The sequence below is a fragment of the Aspergillus piperis genome, assembly GCF_003184755.1.
Source record: "Aspergillus piperis CBS 112811 unplaced genomic scaffold BO85scaffold_13, whole genome shotgun sequence".
Lineage (NCBI taxonomy): Eukaryota > Fungi > Ascomycota > Eurotiomycetes > Eurotiales > Aspergillaceae > Aspergillus > Aspergillus piperis.
In genome coordinates, this window is record NW_020291603.1 from 1 (window position 1) to 24,214 (window position 24,214).

The following is a 24,214-nucleotide window of genomic DNA, read 5'->3' on the forward strand; positions in this document are numbered from 1 at the left end:
CAACGACCGCCCCCACCGGTGCCATCCCCATACCCCGAGCAACATGAATCCCAATCCCCCCATTAACCACCCCCACTACAATAACCCCCCTCCCAAGCCACCGATGACAAACCCCCCACACCGTCCTACCCCCCGTCCTCACATACCCAAAATGCTGCAACCAGCCCATAGCCGGCTGAAACAGCACCAGCACCCCGACGACAATAATCCCTAGGATCGGGTGCGCCGTGCGCAACTGCCCCGTCTCGTAGGCAAGGTAGATCCCGCATCCGAAGCCCGCGAGGGTCATGAGCATAGTGAAGAACTGGAGAGGCATATGCAGTCTGAATTTGGAGATGGGGAGGGAGATAGGCAGGGGCATGAGCAGGGCCGAGAGCGGGTAGAAGAGCACGAAGGAGAGGCCCATGAGGGTTGCGTGGGTGATGAGGATATGGGTCATTTTGGTGAGGTTAGGGAGCGGGGAGGAGGTTGTGGATGGGTTGGTGGTAGGGGATTGGGCGGGGATGGAGTCCGTGAGTGGGTTGTAGTTGGCGAAGGGGTTTGTGGTGTTGCTGCTACTGCTACTAGTACTATCTGGGGATGTGGTGTTGTTGGCTTGAGGGGGCATACCGGCCCGAGTGAGATCGACTTGGATGCCGCCCATGTCGTCGTGGATGGAGATGTCGGCGTCCATGGAGGCGGAGTTGATGGGCACGCCGGCGCGGTAGGCCCAGATGAAGGGGAAGTTGGTGTCCTTGGGGTTCATGGTGCCGGTGCCGTCTTGCCAGGTGAGACAGTTGTCGCAGCGGAAGTTGGCTGTCATGGTTGTTCTGGTGTTGTCGGAGGAGGGGGAGCTGCTGTTGGTGAGGGCGGCGGTGGTGGAGTTGATGGTGGAGATGCCGGTGCCTGGGAGCATGGTGATTTGGGTGTTGCTTGTGTATTGGGGTTCGAAGTGGCCGAGGCCGGAGCGCGGGGAGAGTGTGATTTTGGTGGACGAGGAAGTGTATAGGAGGAACATGTTCGCGCCGGTCATTTGGGCGCCTTGGCCTAGGCCAACCCATTGGATGGAGGTTGGGGCCGTGATTTGGATGTAGATTGGGCCTGGGGTGGAGAGCGTCGTGGTGTTGGGGATGGTGAGGCTGTAGATGATGTCCGGGTTGGTTGGGGGGGAGAAGGAGATGATGCTTGCGTGGGCTGGTATTCGGCTTGGTTAGTACAGGTAGAGGTGGTGGGTGGTAAAGGGGAGGGAGGGGAGGTAGTACCTAGCCCTAAGGCTATGGGGAGGAGGTTGAGCCACTTCATGGTGATTCTACTTGGGATGGTGGTGGGAAAGGTATCAGGCCTACTGTTCGGACTAAAGTCTGGTAAACGAGGATATATACCCTCCAAGCGGTCAGCTATGTCTCGATGGGAAGCTACCTGCTAGGGTCATGCATGTAAAGACAGACATGTTCCATTGCAACGACGTTGGAACGTTGATGGATACTTGTTTCTGCGTCTCCCCTTGCATCGCCCTTGCAGGGCTTGATTCTCCGCCAAGCTGACGGCTCGAAAATGGTAGCTGTCATGGCGGAAAACAAGGTTCAATAGACGTGGATCAGCCGATGGCATTGGGCTGGAATAGTGCTGTTGGAGCAGTCGGGGCTCGGGAGATTCTAAGCCACTATGTGACATGGAGCTGGAGAGAGCCAAAGAGGGACGTGAGGGATCAGCGAGGGGGTCCCTTGCAGGGTTGGTATGTGAGAAACTTCGGTGATATATCCATGACAATGTGGGATTGTTTGGTGAGTCTATCTCAACAATATATAAATAGGATAATATTAGCTAGCAAGTGAATATAAATTTGTCAACTTAATAGAAACGACACCTAACACCCGATATCACACTCTTAGCCCATCTCTCCCGATCTTAGCATCTCAGCTACTATTCTCCGAATCCAGTATGACTGCTCTATACCCCTGCAGACCCAAGAATGCGCCGACGCACGATCCCCGCACCCCAGACTCCCCCTGCACCAGTGAGCAGTAAGTAGTTGGCAATTAGTTGACAATTACCTACCTACCTAGGAGTTAGTGCTACTCCCACCCCAACTCACCCCATACAAACATACTATCGGCATCTACACAGCCGACCACCCGCACCCGCACCCACTCGGCAACCAATCTCGGGTCGGGCGGATAAACGGTCCATTCCAAACTCACTCCAACATACAATAATACTAAAGTGCTTTCATCCCCACCCCACCACCCCCTCCCTCCATCCACATTAACCAACTTATGTTTATCATCCCCAAACCCCGACCCAAACCCTACCTTTACAAACTGTAAGCCAATCACTCCCCTCACAATCCTCTCCTACAACAAGCCTAACAACAACATCACCAGTAAATCAATACAATCACGAAAAATGCGCCTCCCCTACGCCCCCTCCACCCCCCCGGACCCCACCGACCTCCCCACCACCGAAATCTACTCCCGCATCGCCGCCCGCCGGCATCCCCGCCCCCTCATCCCCCTCGACCTCTCCCTGCTTCATTCCCCTCCCGTCGCCGACGGCTGGAACAGCTTCCTCGGCGCGATCCGCACCCAGACCATCATCGACGGCGGATTACTCGAGCTGGCGGTGTGTCGCGTCGCCGTGCTGACCAATGCCATTTACGAGTGGAATGCGCATGCGCCGTTGGCGCTGAAGGGCGGGATTAAGGGTGTGGAATTGGGTGCGGTGCGGACACTTCCCTCTCTGGCCGAGGGAGATGCGAAGGCGGAGGAGGAGTTGAAGGGAAGTCAATTGACGGATCTGCAGAAGGCGGTGGTGCGGTATGTGGATGAGATGACGCGGACGGTGAAAGTGCAGGATAGTACGTTTGAGAAGTTGAAGGAGGTGGGGTTGTCGGATCGGAAGATTGTTGAGTTGACGACGGGCGTGGCGGGGTATAATTGTGTGAGTCGGGTATTGGTTGCCCTGGATGTGGGGGAGAATAATGCGAAAGAGATGAGGAGTGTGGATGATTTGGTGGCGGATCTTGAGAGGAAGTGATCTATCGTCGATATAGTATGGTATAATGGGTGTATATAGTGGGTTGGTGGGGTGATAAGGGTATCAAATGCTTGATTGAATGGGAGGTGGAGGGTAGCTAGCTAGGCCTAGTATATATATCTAAAGTGGATATTCTCGCGGTCTGTCCTGTCCTCGAACGCCCTCGCTAGATGGTCCTCGCCCTCTAGGGATATACCCATCTCTGCCATTGCCTTGTCCTTCTTCTTGTTCTCTCGGATCAGGTAGAAGCGCAGGAAGATCACCGCCAGTGTCATGGCGGAGTAACAGCCGAGGTGCACGCCGAAGGCAATGAAGTACCGTGGGGCGTCGCGATCGAGGAATACTTGGGGGCCTACTTCATTAGTATGTCTCTGGATTTATAGGGACACATAGGGTCATACCGATGGCGTTCCCGACAGCCCAAGACACAAACGTCGCAGCCACAACAGTTGACTTCTTAGTAGCGCCGGCAATGTTCCTTGTCACCATGGACAAGCCCAAGTTCTGCGCAGACCAGAACGAGAGTGTGATGTAGTAGCTGATGAGCAGGCCAACTTTGGTGCTAAGGGAGTGGTTTTGCACCGTCATGAGGACGATGGTTCCGACGAAAGATCTATCTCCTGTTAGTATCACAAAAATGAGAATAGTATATGAGAGAGGGGCTCACGGAATGATAAATCCCAGCATCACCAGCAAGTTCTGCTGATATCTCTTGACCAACCACGCACTCGTCAACAACACAATAATAATGTAAAAGCCCAGAACCATCGCCAACAACTGCGTCTGCAACTCCGTAAAGTTGAACCCACTAATGATGATATTCGCAAACGCTCCCAGTCCACTCGTGGGCAGCGTGGTAAAGATCTGAATCGCGCAGTAGCAGTACATCTGCGGATCCCGGAATGCTTCCCACATCTGGTACGCGCGGAACTTCTTATTCTGCAGTCCGGTCTGGTTGGCGCGCACACGCTCCACCATCTTGTGTTTGTCCTCTTCGGTAAAACACTTGGCGCGCATCGGGGAGTCAGGCATCCACCAGACCACGAAGAGGCCCCAGAGCACGGAAATGCAGCCGTAGGTGAGGAAGAGCGCTTGCCAGGATTTGAGCGCGCGGTCGGAGCCGATTAGACTGAAGCAGTAGGCTAGGAGACCACCGACGATTTGTTGGCCGCCGTTCATCATGTACCTGCTGCCATGTTAGTGTGTGTAGATGAAAGGTGTAGGGCGGGGATTACCAAAAGGTGACGGTAGAGGCTTGTTCTTCTCGCTTATACCACATGCCGGAAAGCACAACAAAGGAAGGCTGACAGGCAGCTTCGAAGATACCAAGCAGAGTACGCACAGTCACTAGACCGGCGAAGTTGTGGCATGCCGAGTGCAGGGCTAGAATTGTGCCCCAGCAGACGATATTGAAGCCGAGGTATTTGGCGATGCGGACGCGTTGGATGATCCAGTTGGTAGGGTATTCGACGATCAGGACGGCGATGTAGATGCAGGTTGTGAGCCAGGAGTACTATTCAGTTAGTGCCTGAACGTATCCAGGTATAGGCTCGCTCACCTCCTGTCCCACGAGATGAGCATCGTCGCGAATGCCCATGATGGAAGCAAACGACATGGTACCCTTATCCAGCGCCTGCAGAAAATACGTCACGATCATGATGACCAACACACGACGATCAATCATACGGCGAAGACGCCGACTCTCGGCTTCATCGACCTCGATCTGGCCGCGGGTGGCATACTCCAGAACCTCATTATCGACACGAGCAGCATCGATCGGGTCCTTGAGTTTGTCGGTGGGGGAGAGCACCCGCTCGACATGGGAGACATCTTGAGTCGGCTTGTGATCCTCCACAGCTGTGGAAGCTCCTTTGGAGTCAGGCCCGCCCGCGGGCATCGAGTTAATATTCTCCATAGACATATTGCTGCCAGACCTCTAGGGTTAGAGAGGATCAACTGGGTCAACTCAGCTGGGGGACCGGACACCCTTATATCGGTCATGCGGAAGATAGAGTCTGACTAGGGCATGAGTGGCTGCTCCGTGGCTGCATTTTCACTCCAATGAGAGGCATTATGGGCAGGTCTGATAGTCTGATAGTCTGATGCCAGGGATGCCTACGGGCTGGGATTCTCCACGCGTACAATCCGGGGGCGGACCCTGCCGCCCCCGCGCGGGGACAATTGGCCCGAACCCTTCGCTTAGAAGCAATTTAGAGCCTATCCTTAGTTTAGCATCTTAAACGACTAATCCCTCTATTTGCCGAGCGAGCTTGGCAGGATTAAGACGTGGCTGCTCGGCAGAATTTAGCCCGAGGGCATTCCCCGCATTGCTGCTGGAGCTCGACACGAGGGGTGCTTCATCCCACTTATAGACACCGGTGTCACCATACTGCAGCACAATCAACCGCCACCCCAGCAAACCTCCTCGATCCTCATCTCTCACCATGGCTTCTACATCTCCTCCCGCTGTCAGGTCCAAGATTGACCTCCTCATCACCAACCTCGTCAACATCCAAGACAAAACCGGTCAATTCCTCCTCCCCCTCGCCGATGGCCGCATTATCGATACCAAGTCCTGGCATGGCTGGGAGTGGACACATGGTATCGGCCTCTATGGTATTTGGAAATACTACGAGATGACCGGCTCCCCACACCTCCTCCAGATTATCGAAGATTGGTTTGCCGCCCGTTTCGCAGAAGGCGGCACCACCAAGAACATCAACACAATGGCCGTCTTCCTTACTCTGGCATACGTATACGAGAAGACGAAAAACCCCGTCTACCTTCCCTGGCTGGATTCATGGGCCGAGTGGGCCATGCATGAGCTCCCACGCACCAAGCAGGGCGGAATGCAGCATGCTACGTACCTCACGGAGAATTACCAGCAGTTGTGGGACGATACGTTGATGATGACCGTGATGCCGTTAGCGAAAATTGGAAAGTTGCTGAATCGGCCAGAGTATGTCGAGGAGGCCAAGCGTCAGACGTTGGTGCACGTAAAATACTTGGTGGATACGAGCACCGGGCTGTGGTTTCATGGCTGGACGTTCGAGGAGGGAGGACATAACTTTGCTCGGGCGAGATGGGCGCGCGGTAATAGTTGGGTGACGATGGTTATCCCAGAGTTTGTTGAGTTGTTGGAACTGAAGGAGACAGATCCCATTCGCCTGTTCTTGTTGGATACGTTAGAGGCCCAATGCGAGGCATTAATGGGCCTGCAGGAGGAATCGGGCTTTTGGCACACCCTGCTTGACCATCCCGATTCGTACGTCGAGGCCTCCGCCACGGCAGGCTTTGCATATGGTATCCTCAAGGCTGTTAGGAAGAGGTATCTGCCAAAGAAGTATCGGGTAGTTGCAGAGAAGGCCGTTCAGGCAGTGTTGGGCGCCGTTGATGAGACTGGAGAACTGCAGCAGACGAGCTTTGGCACCGGCATGGGAGATTCTTTGGAATTCTATAAGAAGATTCCCTTGACAGCCATGCCATATGGACAGGCCATGGCCATCATGGCGCTGGGCGAGTATCTCCGGGGATTCTTATAGAACTGTATTTCTTCCTTTATTGAATAGCATATAGAGCAACAGGACCACCTTTCTGATTAATCTGTGAAAGAAGTAATATTGTATCGGTTCAACTCTCTGAGACGGGTTTGTATCCGTAAATTCGATCCAACTCTTCTTTAAAAAAGAAAGATCCACTTTCACACCTTTGAGTCAGTGACAAAAAGCTCCCCCGCTTTCCGGAGGCGGTGCTGATGGGGGGTGGCATGTACTGGCAACCCCACTGCGAAACTAGTGTTAGCTTCCTTGCAATGGCCTCCTGGAATATAGTCTATGACCCCGAAAGTAATCTCATTGTACAGCTCGATCAAGCTTGGGGGCGATCGCCTCTCGGTATAATAAGACCTAGCGTCCTTTTCTTGGCCATAGATATGTCACCAGATGGCAGCAAAGAGATGGTAGTCATCAGTAGAGTCAAAGAGCAGCTTCAAAATGACCTCCATGACATCTCAGTGCCCTTTGTATGCGGCGATCGCAGCACCCACTGGGTTCCATCCTCGAAAGTAATGAACACAGCCCAATTGAGGCTGCCGCTCGCGGGATGTTGGTTAAGGTCGCAAATGCATGGAATATTCTGTCGAAGTTTGCTTGCAAATTCACAGAGTGCGTGGATATTGAATCTGGCATGCAGTAATATGGCGGGCCTCTTATCAGATAGCATGATAGTGTCTAAGACATTGCACAGTTCATGCTGAATGTGTACTTGGTAGTTGTTAAGGCACTGGCATGCCAAACGGCAGAATTCAGAAGGCGGTCAAAAAACATACAGAATCCACGGTGACCATCTGGGATCTGGAAAGCCTTAAATCCGCTTAAATCCGGGGTTTTTTGATCGAGGTTCACTAGGTTCTGCCGCATTTGGCGGTCAACCGAGCGGTCATGGGGGACAGTATTTGGAGGTAGTCTGTGTGGTTGGTTGGTGAGCATCTACTTGGCTTCCAGTTCATTGAATACTACCCTAGCATCTTCCTGCTGACCTCGAGTCTTGATACACCCCCCTGGAATTTTGTGATGCTATAAATTCATGTTGTTGAAGGCAATCTGTATGATCTGTATATACTACGATGTGAGTATGCCTAACATTGCACAGGAGGAGAGCGCATAGATGAGCAAACTTCAATATCATTCGACAAACAAAAACCTAACTACTATCCCAGCTATCCCTCGACATAAACCTACACTCTTCATCAGAGTACCCAAATCTTTAATTACCAACGGATGTAATCATACGCACACTTCCCAGAGTATAGCGCAGAAGCAAGTATCTGCATGTCCCCACTACTCTCCCACCCTAGTACTTCATACAGTCCGACCTCACACAAAATATAAGTCCATAAAGTGAAGAGCATGCTCCAAGCTCCAAATCTCCCGCATACACCCCCAACCCGACTCCTTAAGCCACCTCACAACCCCAGTCAACCATGGGAGACCTGCAGTTCTGCCACCTTGCATGGAGGCATCTCCCCCCGCCGCAGACAATACCGTCGGCCTAAAGGATCTAGGCATGATATAAGTGTGACGATTTTCCAAAGATCTTCGTAGACATGAGACCGACGCGCGGCACAAAGGACGACTTTGCATAGGATAGAAGATGAGAATGTTCCCCACAGGGAGCAATAAACACACCTGAGCAAGCGTCTCTAGATGCTTTAGTCTGATGACGGACTTTCTCTCTTCGCAGAGTACCCCGAATGGTCTCAGGGGTATGAGGTCATCCCTGACCGCTATGCTCGGGGTTGGTGGTTGGTCGAGGAGCATTTCTCGCCAGCTGGCTTCGGGGCGGGAGTAGGGGTGGTTCCGTCCTAGCCTTGGATGGTTCGTTGTTTGTAGGGGCATGAATGGGCGAAGCCAGTTGCTGCTATCTTGTGTGCTGTCGACTAATCTAGGGTTGCTGACGAAGTGCTTCAGGAGCTTGTCCATGAACGGGTTTGTGGTGCGCTTGGGATTCTGCTCTTCCGTTGGTGGCTGCCTTTCAGGGCGGAAGAATAAGGCTCTTTGGAGGGTCGGGGATGTCTTGATGAGTGAGTTCCAGAGGTGGCAGACGCGTTGGGAGAGAAGGAGGGTGGTTGCGTCAAGCTTCACGAGGACTTGTTCCAGTACCTCGGGGATGAGGAATATCTTGTGTGGTGATTCCATTGTTCTGGTTTTAATGATGTAGCTTTTCAGGTGGGTTTTGTTTATATAGCAAGTAAAGAAATGTTTACCCTGAGAGTAGATATTGCGTAAATGAGAAACTAGTTGTGGAGACTTTCTTTTGTTGTCGTCCTAGTTGTTGCGTTGTAGTGTAATGTGATGGACAGGTAAAGACCGAGACATCTGGACTTCCAAAGGAAAGGTACGTTCCTGGTTACGTAGGGTATTATCATTTATTCGTGTTGATGAGGTACACGACTGGCCACTTGAAGACGGGAGGATGATGAAATGATGAGGATCGTATAGAGATTTCACCAGTCCCACCTTCAGAACATCATCATTCGTATACACCGAGTCCCGGCTCCAGATATAGATTGACATAGGCCCTTATAAAGTATCAATGTAGAGAGCCAGTGATTGACCATGGTCACATTCCAGACGAATCCTGTTCATGTCTTGTAAACCACCTACAATCGAGCCTCCGAAATATCAAGTCCATATTCCTCTGCAAGCGCCTCTCCGCATGTCAAACCAGTCACATACGCGGTCGCCTGCGTGTGGTTGTTGGTCAAAACAGGCACCACACCCATGTCAGCGATTCGCAGATTCTCGACACCAAATACCCGGAACCGGCTGTCCACGACCGCATCGACATCCCCGGATTTGCCCATCTTGGTCGTGCCAGTCATGTGCCAACTGGACCCGAGTGTGTTCTTCCAGAACTCAAGAATATCCTCATCCGAGTCGGACGGGGGAGCAATTAAGGCGGACACTGTGTCCTTCTGGAAAGATTCATGCTTCGTTACCTCTAGCGCATGGCGGTAGATCTCAATACATGCGCGCCTGTCGAACGGATGTGACAGGAACTTCGGGTCAAACAACAGCGGGTCTTCGGGGTTGGCTGACTGCAGACGTACTTCGCCACTGGATTGCTCGTTCATCAAGAACACGAGCATGCAAACGTAGCTGTAGTCTTTGAAGGGCTCGGGAGAGATAAGATGCAGTGGGAAGTGTGTCATGAATTCATAATGCGGCACCGTGTCGCGTTGTAGGAAATCTTGCACAGTCGGAGGCAGTGCTTTGAATTCTTCAGATGCGACCAAGCGATCCGATTTGAGCCAGCCGGCGCCAATCTGACACGAGTGACGTGCCCATGGTCCAGTGCCATCTTTGCTCCATTGCTCTAGAGCCGACTCCATGGCGGCCGGGTTGCCGAAGAAAGCATCACGATCGTTCGTTGTCGGGTTCCGTTGGAAGCAAAGCGGTGCGAAGAAGTGGTCTCGAAGACCCTGACCTACCGCAGGTATGTCCTTGATGATGGGGATCCCAAATTGTTGCAGTTGGTCCGCTGGTCCAAGTCCCGAATGCATGAGGATCTTGGGCGTGTCCAGTGATCCGGTTGTTAGAATCACTTCCTTAGATGCGAAGTCTGCAGCGACGAGCTTGGTTAGTTGGATAATTCAATCAAATGATGATTCTAATGCATACATCTTGCCCCCGTGGTTTCCACACCAACAGCCTTGGTGCCTTGGAGTACGAGCTTGAGCGCCGGCGTCTCCGTTATGATAGTCAGATTAGATGGTGCCCCATCTAAAAGATCAGTTGCCGTCACTCTTCGGCCCTGGTGGGATGAGTTGATGACCAAAGCCATTCCAATCGGGTCTCCCGAGTTGTGGTCAGGGTTGCGAGTCAGGCCAGCCTGCTCGAACACATCCATCATAAGAGGAAGATCCTGCTCCCATTCAGCCGCATAGCCGACCTTTAGACCCCCCTGGGAGCCGTGGTCCGAGGTATTTGGGGTCGCATATTTGCTGTGCTTTGGGTCCACAATGGCACCGTTGAACGTCTCCAACTGCCTGAATCGAGCTTGCATGCGCTCCCAGCGAAATAAGTCATCACCAACAAGCCCAGCCCATTGGTTATAGTCGTCTCGCGCACCCACGGTGTAGACACCGAAGTTGATGGCACTGCTGCCACCCAGCACCTTGCCCCGAGAATAGTCGATCTGTCGACCATTACAGTGCTCTTGTGGGGTGGTCTTGTAGCCCCAATTCAGGTCTCCATTCATAAAGGTTTGCCATCGCTGGCCGTCCACACGCAGCAATGGATCATCCTTACGAGGGCCGGCTTCAAGCAGGAGGACCTGAGGGCGTCGCGCTGACCGAGCAAGTCTTGAGGCAAGGGCACAACCCGCCGGGCCACCTATAATATTGTTAGGTGTAAAGCTCCTGATCAACGAAGAGACTTCCATACTAACCACCCACAACGATGAATTCCCACGTCTGATCAGTCGAGGCCATTGTAAAGTCAAGAGTACCACCCTGTCGGCAACCGTAACACAGCGATAAGAACAGTGTCTCACAAGACAAAAGGATGACAAGTCAGAAGAGCAGATGCCCCAAATAAAGGCAATTGACAGAAGCTTGGCGGGTGGGACTCCCATTGTGTCTAGTCCTGGGATCGACAGTAAGATACGAATGACAACCCCGCAACATTCGCGCCATGTCCATTCCCGGCCAACCTAAAAGACGGAACCAGAGACGGTTTACACCGTTGTGTTGTGAGCTGCCGTGTCTTGGGTCAAGTCAGCCGTGCGGACACATCATGGGCTATTCCAGGCCCACAGAGTCAAGACTAAGTGAGTTGGACGTCTCTAGGCAAACTGTTGAGGTCCACTCAAAGCCGTTCAAAGTGATGATCTTTGAGTCTCGCGGCGCAGGACCGACTGCTCTATTTCCCCGAGACCTTCCCTCCTCGGGGGCATTTCCGCAGTGGAATTGACGCATTGTCTCAAGGAGTTAACAGCATGCATAAGCTTGACAGGGATCATCTTCCTAGTCGCCCTGCTGAATGCTCCTTCGCCCACCACTTGTCGTCCAGCTCTTTGCCATTGGTGGAAGTGAACACGAGTAAAGAGGGGAGAAGACATAGCATTCCAGTGCAGACCTCTGTAAGCCGGCTAGACCAGAATTGTCGGGTATGCGACCGGGGGGTACGAGATCAGATACTGCTTGGCGGAGTTCATGAAGAGCTGCAGAGACGCGAGGTCGAGAAAACCTGCATAATGGAATGCAGTTTGCTGCAGAAGCTTATCACCTCCCGCATCGCTTTTATTTTTATTTTCCTTCTTTGTTCCTCCTTCACTACTCAACAGACAAATGGACGCCCGCATTATTTCCTCCCCAGGCCTCAACCGTCTGGTATTCCAGGTCCGAACTTAGCGCCCGAGCAGCAGAGTCGATCGGCACGGCGATGAGGACAACATATGGGGGCCTCTTAGACTCTGGATCGGGGATGGAAATCCGAAATTTTTGTGGAGAAAAAGGGGGTCAGTGAACTGAGCGAAGAGCTCGTCCAGCGCGACTAGCGCGGCCACTTCACCAGTCTCTGTAGTCTGTACTCCGTAGGTTGCGCGACAGCGCCGATCGGGACGCAACCCAAGTGGGGAGCGTTTGTCGGTGATCAAAAAAGGTGTACAGTAGCTCGGATACCGTAGTACTAACGATAGTACTTCGGAGTCCGGAGAAAATCAGTGATGGCAGATGGTTGCAAAGTTGGGCTGTGAACGAGAGTGGATTTGTGGAATATGGGAGTTGGAGAGCTGAGAAAAGAGCCCTCCAAATGTCGTGCCTGAGGCCACACTACATTGGGTAAAGGCATCCTGCTACGTTCAGTTGCTTTACTGAGTACACGGCCACCAAGGACAAATCGTAAAAAGAATTGAAAGACTAAAGTAGACATGAAGATGATGGATAGTCCCAGTATGCGCTTGTATATCCGGTCACCCTTATATCTATATATAAACCAGCAATTGCAGGCAAGCATCATAAGGGGCACCTACCAACAAAAACGAAATATAGAACCTCTTCTATTGTACTGCCGCTTACCTGCATGGTAAATTTGTACTACTTCCTTTTCCTGAAGCTAGTGGTCGACTGTTCTTACTAAGAGGAAGTTCTAATAAGGGTACTTTGAGGCCCGCCCTGGGACGCATAGTACACCGCGCGTAGCTTGGTGTCACAGCCCAAGATAATGTCCGCACACAAGTAGCTGGGGTATAAATATAGTCGTCAAAATGTTTGTCGAGCAAATATGACGAGAGGCTGCCATGGTGATCTAAAGTTGGTAGTAGTAACACAGGAAGGACCTTCCGACCCAGTAGGTCCGTTCCCCGATATGCTCGATGCTTCGGATGGAGCTTCCTATGCTTGCTACGGTCAGCGAGTTAGGTGCATCAACCACAACGATCAACAATGTTGATAAACCTAGCATTGCTGTTGCTCGAGGTATCGTCTCTCGTCAGAGCCAGTTTTGCATGTCGGTGTCAACCTAGTGACGCATGCTGGCCTTCCGGGGATGAGTGGAAACACTTGAATGAATCCATCAGTGGCCGTTTGGTTCGCGTCTACCCCATTGGTCACGTATGCCATGCGCCCTTCTTCAACCAAGCCTCCTGCAATCAGCTTGTTCACTTGCAGTACGATTCTAACTGGCGCGCAGAGCAACCAGGTAGGCTGCCAGTCATGAGAAATGCCTCGGTCTGTTGTCGCTGACATGCATGCAAACACTACAGGAGCTTTGCAAAGCTTCAACTGGGAGAATTGGCCGGGGAAAAACGAAAGTTGTACCATTGAGGCAAACTCGAGCTCCGTGTGCGGGCAAGGGCGCATACCGTTATACTCTGCAGTAGTCCACTCGGTCGCCGAGATCCGCACGGTGGTCAGGTTTGCCAAGCAAAGAAATATTCGATTGGTTATTAAGAATACGGGTCATGACTCAACTGGTCGATCAGGTGCTCCTAATTCTCTTCAGATCTTCACGAATCGCTTGAAAGACATAACCTTCCACGACGACTTCGTCCCTTCCCAAGGGGGATGGGAAATGGATAAAGTCGACGCCACTGGAGTGCCTGCTGTCACAATCGGGGCAGGAGTCATAGTAGGTGAGCTTTATGCCGCCGCTGCTGCTCGGGGACTTATCGTGGTAGCAGGAGAATGCTCCACGGTCGGCGTTGCTGGAGGGTATCTCCAGGGAGGTGGAGTGTCAACAGTCCTTAGTCCATTGTACGGACTGGCGGTAGACCATGTTCTGGAACTGGAAGTTGTAACGGCACAGGTACGTGCAACTTTCCATCGACCCTCACGGCGCTAATCGAATCAGGGCGACATAATCTCTGCAGACAAGAACCAACACGAGGATCTGTTTTGGGCCCTCCGGGGAGGCGGAGGAGGCACTTATGGCATTGTCACCAAAGCCACGATGCGCACATTCCGAGATATCCCATCAGTTATCCCGACCATCCATTTCACCTATCCACAAGCAAATGATATCTTCTGGCCGACATTAACACAGATTGTGGGACTAACGCAATCCATGTCGGTCCACGGAAATTCTGGACAGTACATAGTAGGTCGTCTGCCGAGTTACCATTGGTACGTGAACTGGACAATGTTTGTCTGGGACGACAACGATTCAAAGTTGCTTGAAGAACAGGTTCTGCCCTTTCTGAATTTTCTTGACTGGCTTGGTATCGAGTATCAATATGAGTTGGCCGAATACTCCAGAATCAGCGCCTTTCTCACTATTCCCAAGCAGGCAGACATTGGCGGGATCGGATACCTGCAAAGCAGCGTAGTGATATCCGAGTCATTCATGAATAGCATCGCCGGCCCTTCAAAACTGACAGCGTCCTTTTCGAAGCTGGTATTGGATCCTGGGGCACTAATCACGGTCAATGTGCTGGGAGGGCAGATTAACCTCAACACCAAGGACGAGGACACATCTGTCAATCCGATGTGGCGGTCATCTTCCCTCCTTGTAGTTCTGATGCAATCATTCCCGCCCACGCCCGAAGCGCAATCAGCCGCACATCAAACGCTGTCCCAGATCAATACACCTATCCTTGCCTCCATCGATCCTGAGGGAGGTGGTGTCTACTTCAACGAGGCAGATCCCGATCAGAGTGACTTTCAGAATGCTTTCTGGGGTCGCCATTATGGCCGATTGCGTCAAATCAAGAGCCAGTGGGATCCGGACGGCCTGTTCATGGTGCGGAACGGGGTTGGCAGCGAGGACTGGGATGTTGAGAGTATGTGCAGGGAGGAGACTATGGCACCGGTCTAGGCCATCAAAGTATGCGGGAGGATTTCATGCCATCGTAGGCTGGCGCTCTCATCCGAAGCCAAGTATACATGTAATTAGGAGAACCAGTGGCTTCGGGTCCACAACAATGGGATCGGTGGAATGCGGAACTTTAGCACATGGCATGAATAGTTTGTTATGGCACTGACCAGCTTTCGTTCCCGGCTGAGGAACGAATTATGCAGATCCTTGCTTATTCCGTGTAGATGGAGGGAGGTGTATACGAGAAGATGCTACGACCATCGAAGTTTCAGAGTTTCAAGGGGGGGCGTTACTATTTGGTTCGTGTTACTGAACAGGAATCTGGGGTAAACCACTAGAGCCACGAAAGGTTGTGCCTCGGAGACTCGATGTCTAATTTGGGTATCTTTCGGACGAGATGGCGAAGCATAAATATAGAAAGTGTAGGAGATCAGGGAAGAAGGAGAGGGGAGAAGGGAGTTGGAACTGACAGTTCCAGGGAAGTTAGACGAGGGAGAGCAGACGAACCATGTGACTTCTCTTCCCCCCAAATAACCGTACCACCAGCCACAGTCTTGGCTGGGCTCGGCTATTGGGAGACCCGACGAACCAGCCGGGGAACCAGAGCAGCGGGTATTCGGTACGCTGAAGTATGCGCCCAGGCCTACTATTAGTTAGTACTAGGGAGTACTTAGGTCTGGTACCTGCTGGGACTGGGAGACCCTTAACACCGCCCGGCCCCCGCGGAATTAGGGTCAGCCGGACAAGAGGCCCAAGCCTGCAGAGTTGCCAGAGGCGCCGGCGCTGTAATGCCAGGTTCCCCGAAATTCAGGCAGGCGGGTTCAACCCCAGACTCTTCCTAAGTCCCGTCCCAGAACTCTGTCTCTTCCAACCCCCTCCCCAACTCCTCCCCCATGATCCAATAATCTAGTCCCTTCTTTTCCTTCGCTTCTCTCCTCTTCTCTCCGCTCGCTCTGTCGCTCTTCTTTCGCCTCCCCGCTCCTTTCCATTTTCTACCCTCTTCTTTCTCAATCTCTCAATCTTTTGAAATCAAACAACCACCCCTCCACCTCCGGGTGTTAACGGCTTTCTTTCTTTCTTTCTATGTTTCCTTCACTGTTCGTTCTGGCTTTCCTTCAGCGATACAATTAAAATAGACCTCCAGTGGCGCCGCTCCAAAACCTTCCGACTTTTCCCCTGTCGCCCTTGAAGACCTCCTTCCCCCTTCATCTTGCGACGAACGGTACGAACAACCACCTTAAATCGCCACCAGAGTCTTTTCCTCCCACTAGCGTCCTACCTTCAACTCAGTATTGAAACTGGGCGCTTGCGTGCGTTTCATGGCTATCCGGTAAACCGGACGCTGGCTGCGCCTCACTTGACGAAGGCTAATCTGGACCTAGGAGGCTCCAGAGACCCCTTGCGATCGGCTGGGCAGTTATTCGACTGGGAAGATAAGGATGCAAAGAAAGACGTGGTTTGGTTTTACAAGTGCTTCTGGTCTGTCGCATTTCTTGCTCGTCGGGACGCATAGACCGATTTGCCGGACTTTGACATCGATTTGACATGGCGCTACCTTCTAAACTCGTCGCAATCGGAATCTATAACCGGCCTACTGCCTTCGTCCTCTGACCTCCATTCCTGGGAGGGTGGTGGACATCTACTATATCAGTCTAACCCTGTGGTCGAGGTCACCGATCCCCAAACATGTGGGATTCTCTCTCCAAACCGCCCGAGGGCCTCATTGGAGGTTACCAGGGTGGTAGCATGGCCATCAAGATTTTGATGGCAGTCTTCTGTGCAATTGCTCTATATAATGCTGTCGAACTCGTCATTCTCATCTTCCTCACCTTCACTCGCTACAGCGGTCTCTATTTCTGGGCCATGTTGCTCTCCGCCGTGCTTGGCGTCATCCCCCAAGCAATCGGCTTTCTGCTGGAGTTCTTCGCCATCGGGCCCCTCTGGTTTGCAGTCACCTTCTCTACATTAGGTTTTTACTTTATGGTCCCAGGCCAATCCATTGTACTCTACTCTCGACTTCATTTGGTCGTACAGAGTCAAACGCTGCTGCGGCGGGTGCTGTACCTCATCATCTTCGATACAATCGTCCTCTTGATCCCTACAACCGTTCTCACCTATTGTACGATTTATGTCGGCACCACGCCCGTTATTCGAGGTTTCAATGTGATGGAGCGCTTGCAGCTTGCGTGGTTTTGCGCACAGGAGATTCTCATCTCGATCATTTACATCGTCGAGACTCTGAAGCTGCTACGTTTGCGGCCCGAAAAGGACGCTGAAAGGCATAAGACCATGTATGAGCTGATAGCCATCAACCTGGTGATCATTCTCTTGGATGTCACACTCCTGGTTCTAGAGTATGTGGGACTATACACACTCCAGACCACCTTGAAGGCTGCAGTCTACAGTGTGAAGCTGAAGCTGGAATTTGGCGTCCTGAGGAAACTGGTTTCGCTGGTCAATACCCGCCCGGCGGAGTCGAGCTCATCGGATCAGGAGACCTACCCAACATTTGTTGATCCCAACCAGATCACGGGAGATGTGACACGTGCTGCCCCCGCCTACAGTCGACGGCAGTCGCAGTACCCGTGGGCAGCCATCTCCATGGACAGTCTTGCCCTATCCGATCGCCGAAGTCAGCATGTCACTTCGTCGGAAATAGAGCGACCCTCCTGACATTCGAATTCTCTCTGTGCTGCAAGACCTTGCCGCATGTATATACGAAGTCAAACTGTGATATATCTCACACCAGGGCTACACCGATCCTGATATCGGGTTCTAGTCTTCCGAGAAAGGCTTCTGCCCTGGTAAAGAGCTCGCCCCCGAGCAGGTTTCCCGTGCATTGTACAGCAAACTGCCCGGAACTCGGGAAAGTGGCTGCAGTGATGGCTGAGTTTGCCCACACGGCTGCCCGGACCGGAGTCTTGTCACTCTGAGCCATGTATACGTCATGACCATTATTTCTGTATATACTACATCTGTATATAATCTGTACCATGCTACGATAGATGATCATTCTTCTGTACGTATACCTTATTCGGACGTAGAGGGGGTGACTGGGCGGGCCGAAATTCCCAAAGGTAGTAAGTAGTAGATCGTTGCATGTCGCCATCGAGCGCGTCCACAGGGCCCTGAACAAGATCGGCCGAGACAGAAATCGGATGGTGGGTCGGAACTATCATCACCCGCAGCACTGGCCAGCAACCGGGCGATTCGAATTAGATAGCTCGGACCCGTGCATGAGATAGGTGCGGTACATCGGCCAGCTAGTGGCTATGGGCGTGGACCAGTCCGAGCCAGATGGAGTCCAGAGAGGAGCCCTTAATGAGGTATCATATAGTCTAGTCCCGGTAGCCGTCATGAGAAGCGGAGTCCCGTGGCTGGCCAGGGTCGTCTCCTGCGTAATAGATGACTCTTAATGTTCACTAGACAGCAGGTCGTATCCTGCTTTTTGGGAGTTTCTTATGCGGCCTGACGGTCAATCTGCGAGTCATGGAAGGCTCACACACCGAAGGATCGATAGATAGCCCAAGCCGACAGGGCCGATCATTGAATCGGGCTGATAGTTAGGCAGTCTCCACTTGGCAGCTGCGACGGGGTTAACCTTACATGCAGCCAGATATTGTCTAAGAAAGAAAGAAAGACTCTCGAAGGAAGAATCGTACCTGATTCCTGGGAGACGGGACGCGATGGTACGTGGCGCTGCCACTGCCAGTGCCACCAAAGTTTCCGACCAGGATCAAATCATTGTGTTGTTGAAAGGTTGCTTAAAGCTACCCAATTATGAGGAAAGATTGAGGCAGGGATGTACGAATATGACTAACTACCCTGTAACCCCCCGAAAACTAGCGATGATGTCATCACTTGGTCAATTTCAATCTCTGGAACGAGAGAGTTCGTGGGTGGTTGTCTGAACGTTCATGTTCACTCTAAGTTATTATCCGGGTCGATAAGTTTGGGAGGTGTGGTGGGTGAACCCTGGCCACAATGCTGTCTGCCTGACAGCTGCCACACTTTCATACTTTCATCACTACTTAACGTACCAGGCAGAACGTTACTGTGAACCTGAACGTGACTGACTAACCATCCAGGTGCTGTGCTAACTCGATGAGGAAATGCAGAGATAAATTGGCCAAAAATGCCAGGATAACCCTCATGGGTACGTATGTGTGGAGTGGACATGTGGGCTAGCCTGGAAACGGCACTCGTCACGGGATGCGCAGGGCTGTGATTGGCAGGAACACTACCCGACGTGGTGAATCGCGGGCTGGAATTCATCTTTTTTCCCAGTCGGGCGGGAGGCCGTGTGGAGGGGTCATCCGTGCTGCTGATTGGTCTCTGCCAACTTCTGGCCACCAACGGCTGGCCGCTAAACCCGAAGAAGGCATCCGGGCCATCTGGGGAACGAAAGAGAGTCCGTCCTCATGAAACTGATTCTTTTTCCTCCTCCTCTGACTTGCTCCATCTTGCTTGTTTCTTCGCTGGAACCCTCGCTAAGGGGCGTTTGGATTCCCGAAATACCTTACCCTCTCGGTCGGTAACCGGTCTCCATTTGAATTGTTCGGGCAGTGCGACGAACTATATCACCTTCGCCTCTGTGACCATTCTATATAGTGGTAATATATTGCTCCTCACTATCAGTCCGCCTGCCACCACACCCCTCCCCCCCCCCCGGTCTCGACCTCCCCTCTTCACCTATTGTTAGTATGTGTTTGGTTCTTACCCTCCCCATCTAGATGAGTGGTGGTTACTATTAGCTACATTGTTTCAGCTTGCCAAGTCACCGCTAACCCTTCATCAGCATACTCCAGACTTCCTCCCCCATATCCTCCGATTTGTCCTACCCCGCGTCACCTTGTACGTCGAGTATCCCATTGCGGCCCCGTTCCCCCATATCGAGCAGTTTCGCCCCGCGGTCGAATTGGGAGGACAACATTTTACTCCGGTTGAACCACTTGCTTCGCATCGCCCAGACCACCCCATAGTCACAACTCGCCAATGTCACGTTGAGCATACGTGGAGAGCAAACAATTTCCTACCGGGCCACTGCTCCTCCCACCTAGTCCGATAATGGATTTGAACAATCCCCCCACCTCGACAGGTCGGGGCACGGATCTCGACCCTCAAGCCTCCGAAGTACCGCCGACATCCAACGAAGAAACAACTGTTCCAGATCAAGGCCACAATACCTCCATGGACGGTACGACTGTAGGCGGCACGGACCGAGTATACCCTATTCGGTCAATCATTTCCTTTAATCCCGTTTCTACAGACACTACTCAGCAAAGCATACCAAATGAAATCCGTTCTCCGCGAAGTGGTGCTCGCTCATATTCAATTATTGACGCCGATACTTGGGACCAATTGAGTTCACAATCTACTAGTTCGCCACATACCAATCCGTCTCCCAACGCGCCTGTCCATAGTCCTGAGTCGACCGGTCGGCTCTCGCAGCAGTCTTCTGATGTCTTCTCGCCGGCCTCGAGCGCTGCCGAGCGAGACGCCCCGCCGGACGAACGCTCCACGTACAGGAAAGTCGCGCCGGAAGAGGGCCATGTGAGCCTTGTTACGTCGCGGTTCCAGCACGTGGTCACGGCGGCGGGTCATGCTGTTATAACAGGCAATACACCTGATTCTTTTCGGGCCTGTGAAGACGAACCGATCCACATTCCGGGCGCCGTGCAAACCTTTGGCGTCATGCTTGTTTTGCGCGAGACATCTGAGGGTTCACTAGCGGTCCATGTAGCTAGTGAAAATTCTGAAGCTATTCTGGGTCACTCACCAAGCAGCCTTTTTGCGCTGGAGAGTTTCTCTGACCTCCTGCAAGACGATCAGACCGACATCCTCCTCGATCACATTGACTTCATTAGAGACGATGGATACGACCCCGTTAGCGATGGCCCAGAGGTATTCATCCTTGCTGTCAAGGACCGATTTGGCCGGCCTCGACGCTTTTGGTGTGCCATTCATGTAAACCCTGCTCACCGGGATGTGCTCATCTGTGAGTTCGAATTGGAGGACGACCGAATTAACCCTCTCAACGTTGCTGGGCGCACAACACCTACATCCCCGACAGATACTCTGGGCTTTGAGCCAACACCTGATCAATTAGCAAGCAGCACTGTGAACATCAGCCAGCCGTTACGAGTGCTTCGCAATGCACGCAGAAGGAGAGGCGAGGCAGCTGCCATGGAGGTGTTCAGTATTGTTAGCCAGATTCAGGATCAGCTTGGTGATGCCAAGAACATGGACGCCTTGCTCAACATTACGATTGGCATAGTTAAAGAGTTGACGGGATTTCACCGCGTCATGATATATCAATTCGATAGCGAGGCCAATGGAGATGTGGTGGCAGAATTAGTTGACACGAGAATGACCAAGGACTTGTATAAGGGATTACATTTCCCGTCATCGGATATTCCGAAGCAAGCCCGCGACTTGTATCGTCTCAACAAAGTACGCATACTCTACGACCGTGAGCAGATGAGCTCACGGTTGGTGTGTCGAGGCATCGAGGATCTCAAGACGCCTCTGGACATGACGCATGCCTACTTGCGTGCAATGTCGCCCATCCACATCAAGTACCTAGCGAACATGGGGGTCCGTGCGTCCATGTCGATCAGTATCAACAACACGCATGATCTTTGGGGTCTGATCTCCTGCCACTCATATGGAGACGCCGGCATGCGAGTACCTTTCCCGATTCGGAAAATGTGTCGGTTGATCGGTGACACACTCTCTCGGAACATTGAGCGTCTCTCTTACGCATCACGTCTCCAGGCACGCAAGCTCCTAAACACCATACCTACGGACGCAAACCCCTCTGGTTACATAATCGCCTCATCGGACGATTTACTGAAGCTTTTTGATGCGGACTACGGCGCATTGTCTATCAGAGGGGAGACCAAGATCCTCGGAAAGTCAACCGAGTCACAGGAGATGCTGGCTCTGCTAGAGTTTCTCAAGATCCGCCAGCTCAATTCCGTCGTTGCATCGCATCATGTTAAGAAGGACTTTCCGGACTTGCGTTACCCGCCAGGCTTCAAGGAGATCTCGGGCATGTTGTACGTGCCTCTGTCGGCCGATGGCAAGGACTTTATCGTCTTCTTCCGCAAGGGCGAGCTGACGCAGATCAAATGGGGTGGCAATCCTTATACGAAACTTCTGCAAAATGGTCACCTCGAACCTCGCGCGAGTTTCCAGGTCTGGACTGAGACTGTCATGGACCGGGCTCGTGAATGGAGCGAATCTGAAGTAGAGACTGCAGCCGTTTTATGCCTGGTCTATGGCAAATTTATCAAAGTGTGGAGACAACAGGAAGCTGCGCTGGAAGGTTCGCAGTTGACGAAGCTGCTTCTGGCTAACTCAGCCCACGAAGTCCGAACCCCGCTGAATGCCATTGTCAATTATCTAGAAATTGCTCTCGAAGGTGCCTTGGACACGGAGACTCGCGACAATCTAACCAAATCATACTCCGCCTCGAAATCATTGATCTACGTCATCAACGACCTATTGGACCTGACCAACACCGAAAAGGGACACAATTTAATCAAAGATGAACCCTTCGATCTTCCGTTATGTTTCAAGGAAGCGACCGGCATGTTTTCCGGCGAGGCGCACCGGAAAGGAATTGAGTATACGGTCCACGCCCACCCCGGGCTCCCGAAGACCGTCATGGGTGATGAACGGCGTGTTCGGCAGGCAATTTCAAATCTGATCTCAAATGCCATCCAGCATACATCTACGGGTGGCGTCACTGTCGAAATGTGGCGAGCCCCTGGCAATCCAGAGCCTGGGTTTGCAACCATACACATGACGGTGCTTGATACGGGGACCGGAATGTCGTCCGCTATACTGGAGACCATGTTCCAGGAATTGGAGCAGGTCTCCTCAGAGGACGACAGCTACTTTTTCGACCGAGATCCTAACAATAACTCGCAGCATACTGAGAGTGAACGCCAGAAAGGTGTCCTCGGGTTGGGGCTCGCTTTGGTGTCTCGCATTGTACGGAATACCCACGGTCAGCTCACAGTGCGGTCGGAGGAGGGCAAGGGTAGCCGCTTCCAGATTTCGCTACAATTTGCCACACCAGAGGATACGGATGCTGACCACCCCGAAACCCCACAAACGTCAACGCAGGACGATGGCGCCATCCCTTTTGAGGCCAAGGAAGAGTTTATCTTGGTCGACAGCAGCTCGTCTGCACCAAGTGATGGATGGCGACGCAGTGGTAGCTATCGTGGCGCGAATAGCCCGTCTGCAGACGAGCTGGACGCCAAACTGGTAGTTGAGGAATCTATTGATCGTACGAAAGACGAAGCTGCTGGCCTGCTTCCCTCTTCAGATCGTCGGAAACTCGTTACGCTGCCTTCAACCCCTGAAAGATTGGATGACGTCACACGTGCTTTGCAGCGGAACGTGCAGAATCTGTCCATATCCGACAAACCGGCAAGCACTATTGCAGGCCCTGCAGGACCCGCTCCAACGAGTGCTCCTGCAAGCTCGGATACTAAAGCCCCGTCTGGCAAGTACCGCGTTCTCGTGGCCGAAGACGACCCTATCAATGGCAAGATTGTACAGAAGAGGCTCGGGAAGCTAGGCCACACTGTCCAACTGACAGTAAACGGTGAAGAATGCGCAGCTGCATACCGAGCCGATTCTGCGCAATACGATGTCGTCTTGATGGATATCCAGGTAGGCCTTCCTTAAGTATTTGTTAGTATAGACATGCTAATGCAAGATAGATGCCGATTGTGGATGGTATCAAATCGACGGAAATGATCCGCGAGTTCGAAACCTCGTCCGATTCGACAGAGCTCTCGTCGGTCGCAAAGCTGAACAATCGAATCCCCATATTTGCAGTTTCAGCCTCTCTTTTAGAGAAGGACATGTCCTTATATGTTGATGCAGGCTTCGATGGCTGGGTCATGAAACCCATCAACTTCAACCGACTTAACGTGCTCTTTGAAGGCCTTCAGACGGGAGATACAAGAAACGCTGCTACGTATCATCCAGGCTGCGACTGGGAACAAGGCGGCTGGTTCACGCCTATTCCCGAGAAGCAGTAGCACCACCATATTGCCTCATCATCACCCTCTCTCTATTCTCAAAATAGCGTATGTCCACACGGAATACGTTATCCATTTCTTGTCATGCATTTGAGCGCATGATTATTCACATCTACTTTACAACAGCACACAAAAGTCACGACCGCGACATGACGAAAGAAAATGAATGATCGGCATTCTACGTGTGTTCGACCTGATTGGAGCCTCGTCTTGTGAAAATTCTACATTTCTTTGTCCATGTATACCCCATTAGTTGATTTGTCTAGGCTCATCTTTGTGTTTTGAACTCATGGGATCTGAGTCCTTCATCTATCATGG

The 24,214-nt window shown here is 52.2% G+C and overlaps 10 protein-coding genes across 10 annotated transcripts; 6 read left to right on the forward strand and 4 right to left on the reverse strand.

Moving 5' to 3' along the window:
- Positions 1–62: 62 nt before the first annotated feature.
- On the reverse strand, positions 63–1,281 carry BO85DRAFT_489398 (cytochrome and DOMON domain-containing protein; the record flags this gene model as incomplete). Its single annotated transcript, XM_025663600.1, has 3 exons — positions 63–75; positions 147–1,173; positions 1,242–1,281. The coding sequence occupies 3 exons, from the start codon at positions 1,279–1,281 to the stop codon at positions 63–65; spliced, it is 1,080 nt and encodes a 359-aa protein (XP_025513916.1).
- Positions 1,282–2,317: 1,036 nt separating this feature from the next.
- BO85DRAFT_450650 (carboxymuconolactone decarboxylase family protein) lies at positions 2,318–3,153 on the forward strand. The gene has a single exon (XM_025660425.1). The coding sequence runs from the start codon at positions 2,386–2,388 to the stop codon at positions 3,013–3,015; it is 630 nt and encodes a 209-aa protein (XP_025513917.1). The 5' UTR covers positions 2,318–2,385; the 3' UTR covers positions 3,016–3,153.
- On the reverse strand, positions 3,123–4,936 carry BO85DRAFT_423714 (putative 2-ketogluconate transporter; the record flags this gene model as incomplete). Its single annotated transcript, XM_025658015.1, has 5 exons — positions 3,123–3,370; positions 3,417–3,628; positions 3,683–4,201; positions 4,251–4,528; positions 4,574–4,936. The coding sequence occupies 5 exons, from the start codon at positions 4,934–4,936 to the stop codon at positions 3,123–3,125; spliced, it is 1,620 nt and encodes a 539-aa protein (XP_025513918.1).
- Positions 4,937–5,438: 502 nt separating this feature from the next.
- Positions 5,439–6,557, forward strand: BO85DRAFT_521296 (glycoside hydrolase family 88/105 protein; the record flags this gene model as incomplete). The annotated part of the gene is made up of 1 exon (XM_025665191.1): positions 5,439–6,557. Exon 1 carries the CDS (start codon positions 5,460–5,462, stop codon positions 6,555–6,557), a length of 1,098 nt encoding a protein of 365 aa, XP_025513919.1. The 5' UTR covers positions 5,439–5,459.
- Positions 6,558–8,073: 1,516 nt separating this feature from the next.
- Positions 8,074–8,711, reverse strand: BO85DRAFT_489402 (uncharacterized protein; the record flags this gene model as incomplete). The annotated part of the gene is made up of 2 exons (XM_025663601.1): positions 8,074–8,148; positions 8,202–8,711. The coding sequence occupies 2 exons, from the start codon at positions 8,709–8,711 to the stop codon at positions 8,074–8,076; spliced, it is 585 nt and encodes a 194-aa protein (XP_025513920.1).
- Positions 8,712–8,796: 85 nt separating this feature from the next.
- BO85DRAFT_423720 (GMC family oxidoreductase) lies at positions 8,797–11,008 on the reverse strand (the record flags this gene model as incomplete). The annotated part of the gene is made up of 3 exons (XM_025658016.1): positions 8,797–10,137; positions 10,197–10,910; positions 10,966–11,008. 3 exons carry the CDS (start codon positions 11,006–11,008, stop codon positions 9,176–9,178), a joined length of 1,719 nt encoding a protein of 572 aa, XP_025513921.1. The 3' UTR covers positions 8,797–9,175.
- A 366-nt stretch (positions 11,009–11,374) lies between these two features.
- Positions 11,375–12,108, forward strand: BO85DRAFT_55674 (uncharacterized protein). Its single transcript, XM_025665482.1, has one exon. The coding sequence runs from the start codon at positions 11,515–11,517 to the stop codon at positions 11,962–11,964; it is 450 nt and encodes a 149-aa protein (XP_025513922.1). The 5' UTR covers positions 11,375–11,514; the 3' UTR covers positions 11,965–12,108.
- Positions 12,109–12,961: 853 nt separating this feature from the next.
- BO85DRAFT_489404 (FAD-binding oxidoreductase) lies at positions 12,962–16,344 on the forward strand (the record flags this gene model as incomplete). The annotated part of the gene is made up of 4 exons (XM_025663602.1): positions 12,962–13,217; positions 13,282–13,823; positions 13,869–14,796; positions 16,214–16,344. 4 exons carry the CDS (start codon positions 12,962–12,964, stop codon positions 16,342–16,344), a joined length of 1,857 nt encoding a protein of 618 aa, XP_025513923.1.
- BO85DRAFT_55692 (uncharacterized protein) lies at positions 16,170–17,538 on the forward strand. Its single transcript, XM_025665483.1, has one exon. It carries the CDS (start codon positions 16,518–16,520, stop codon positions 17,502–17,504), a length of 987 nt encoding a protein of 328 aa, XP_025513924.1. The 5' UTR covers positions 16,170–16,517; the 3' UTR covers positions 17,505–17,538.
- A 2,360-nt stretch (positions 17,539–19,898) lies between these two features.
- On the forward strand, positions 19,899–23,896 carry fphA (putative sensor histidine kinase/response regulator; the record flags this gene model as incomplete). Its single annotated transcript, XM_025663603.1, has 2 exons — positions 19,899–23,522; positions 23,573–23,896. The coding sequence occupies 2 exons, from the start codon at positions 19,899–19,901 to the stop codon at positions 23,894–23,896; spliced, it is 3,948 nt and encodes a 1,315-aa protein (XP_025513925.1).
- Positions 23,897–24,214: the final 318 nt, after the last annotated feature.

What these genes read in the sequence shown, in the direction of transcription:
- BO85DRAFT_450650 (XM_025660425.1), top strand. Translation starts at nt 2,386, where the DNA reads ATGCGCCTCCCCTACGCCCCCTCCACCCCCCCGGACCCCACCGACCTC.
- BO85DRAFT_55692 (XM_025665483.1), top strand. Translation starts at nt 16,518, where the DNA reads ATGTGGGATTCTCTCTCCAAACCGCCCGAGGGCCTCATTGGAGGTTAC.
- BO85DRAFT_55674 (XM_025665482.1), top strand. Translation starts at nt 11,515, where the DNA reads ATGCATAAGCTTGACAGGGATCATCTTCCTAGTCGCCCTGCTGAATGC.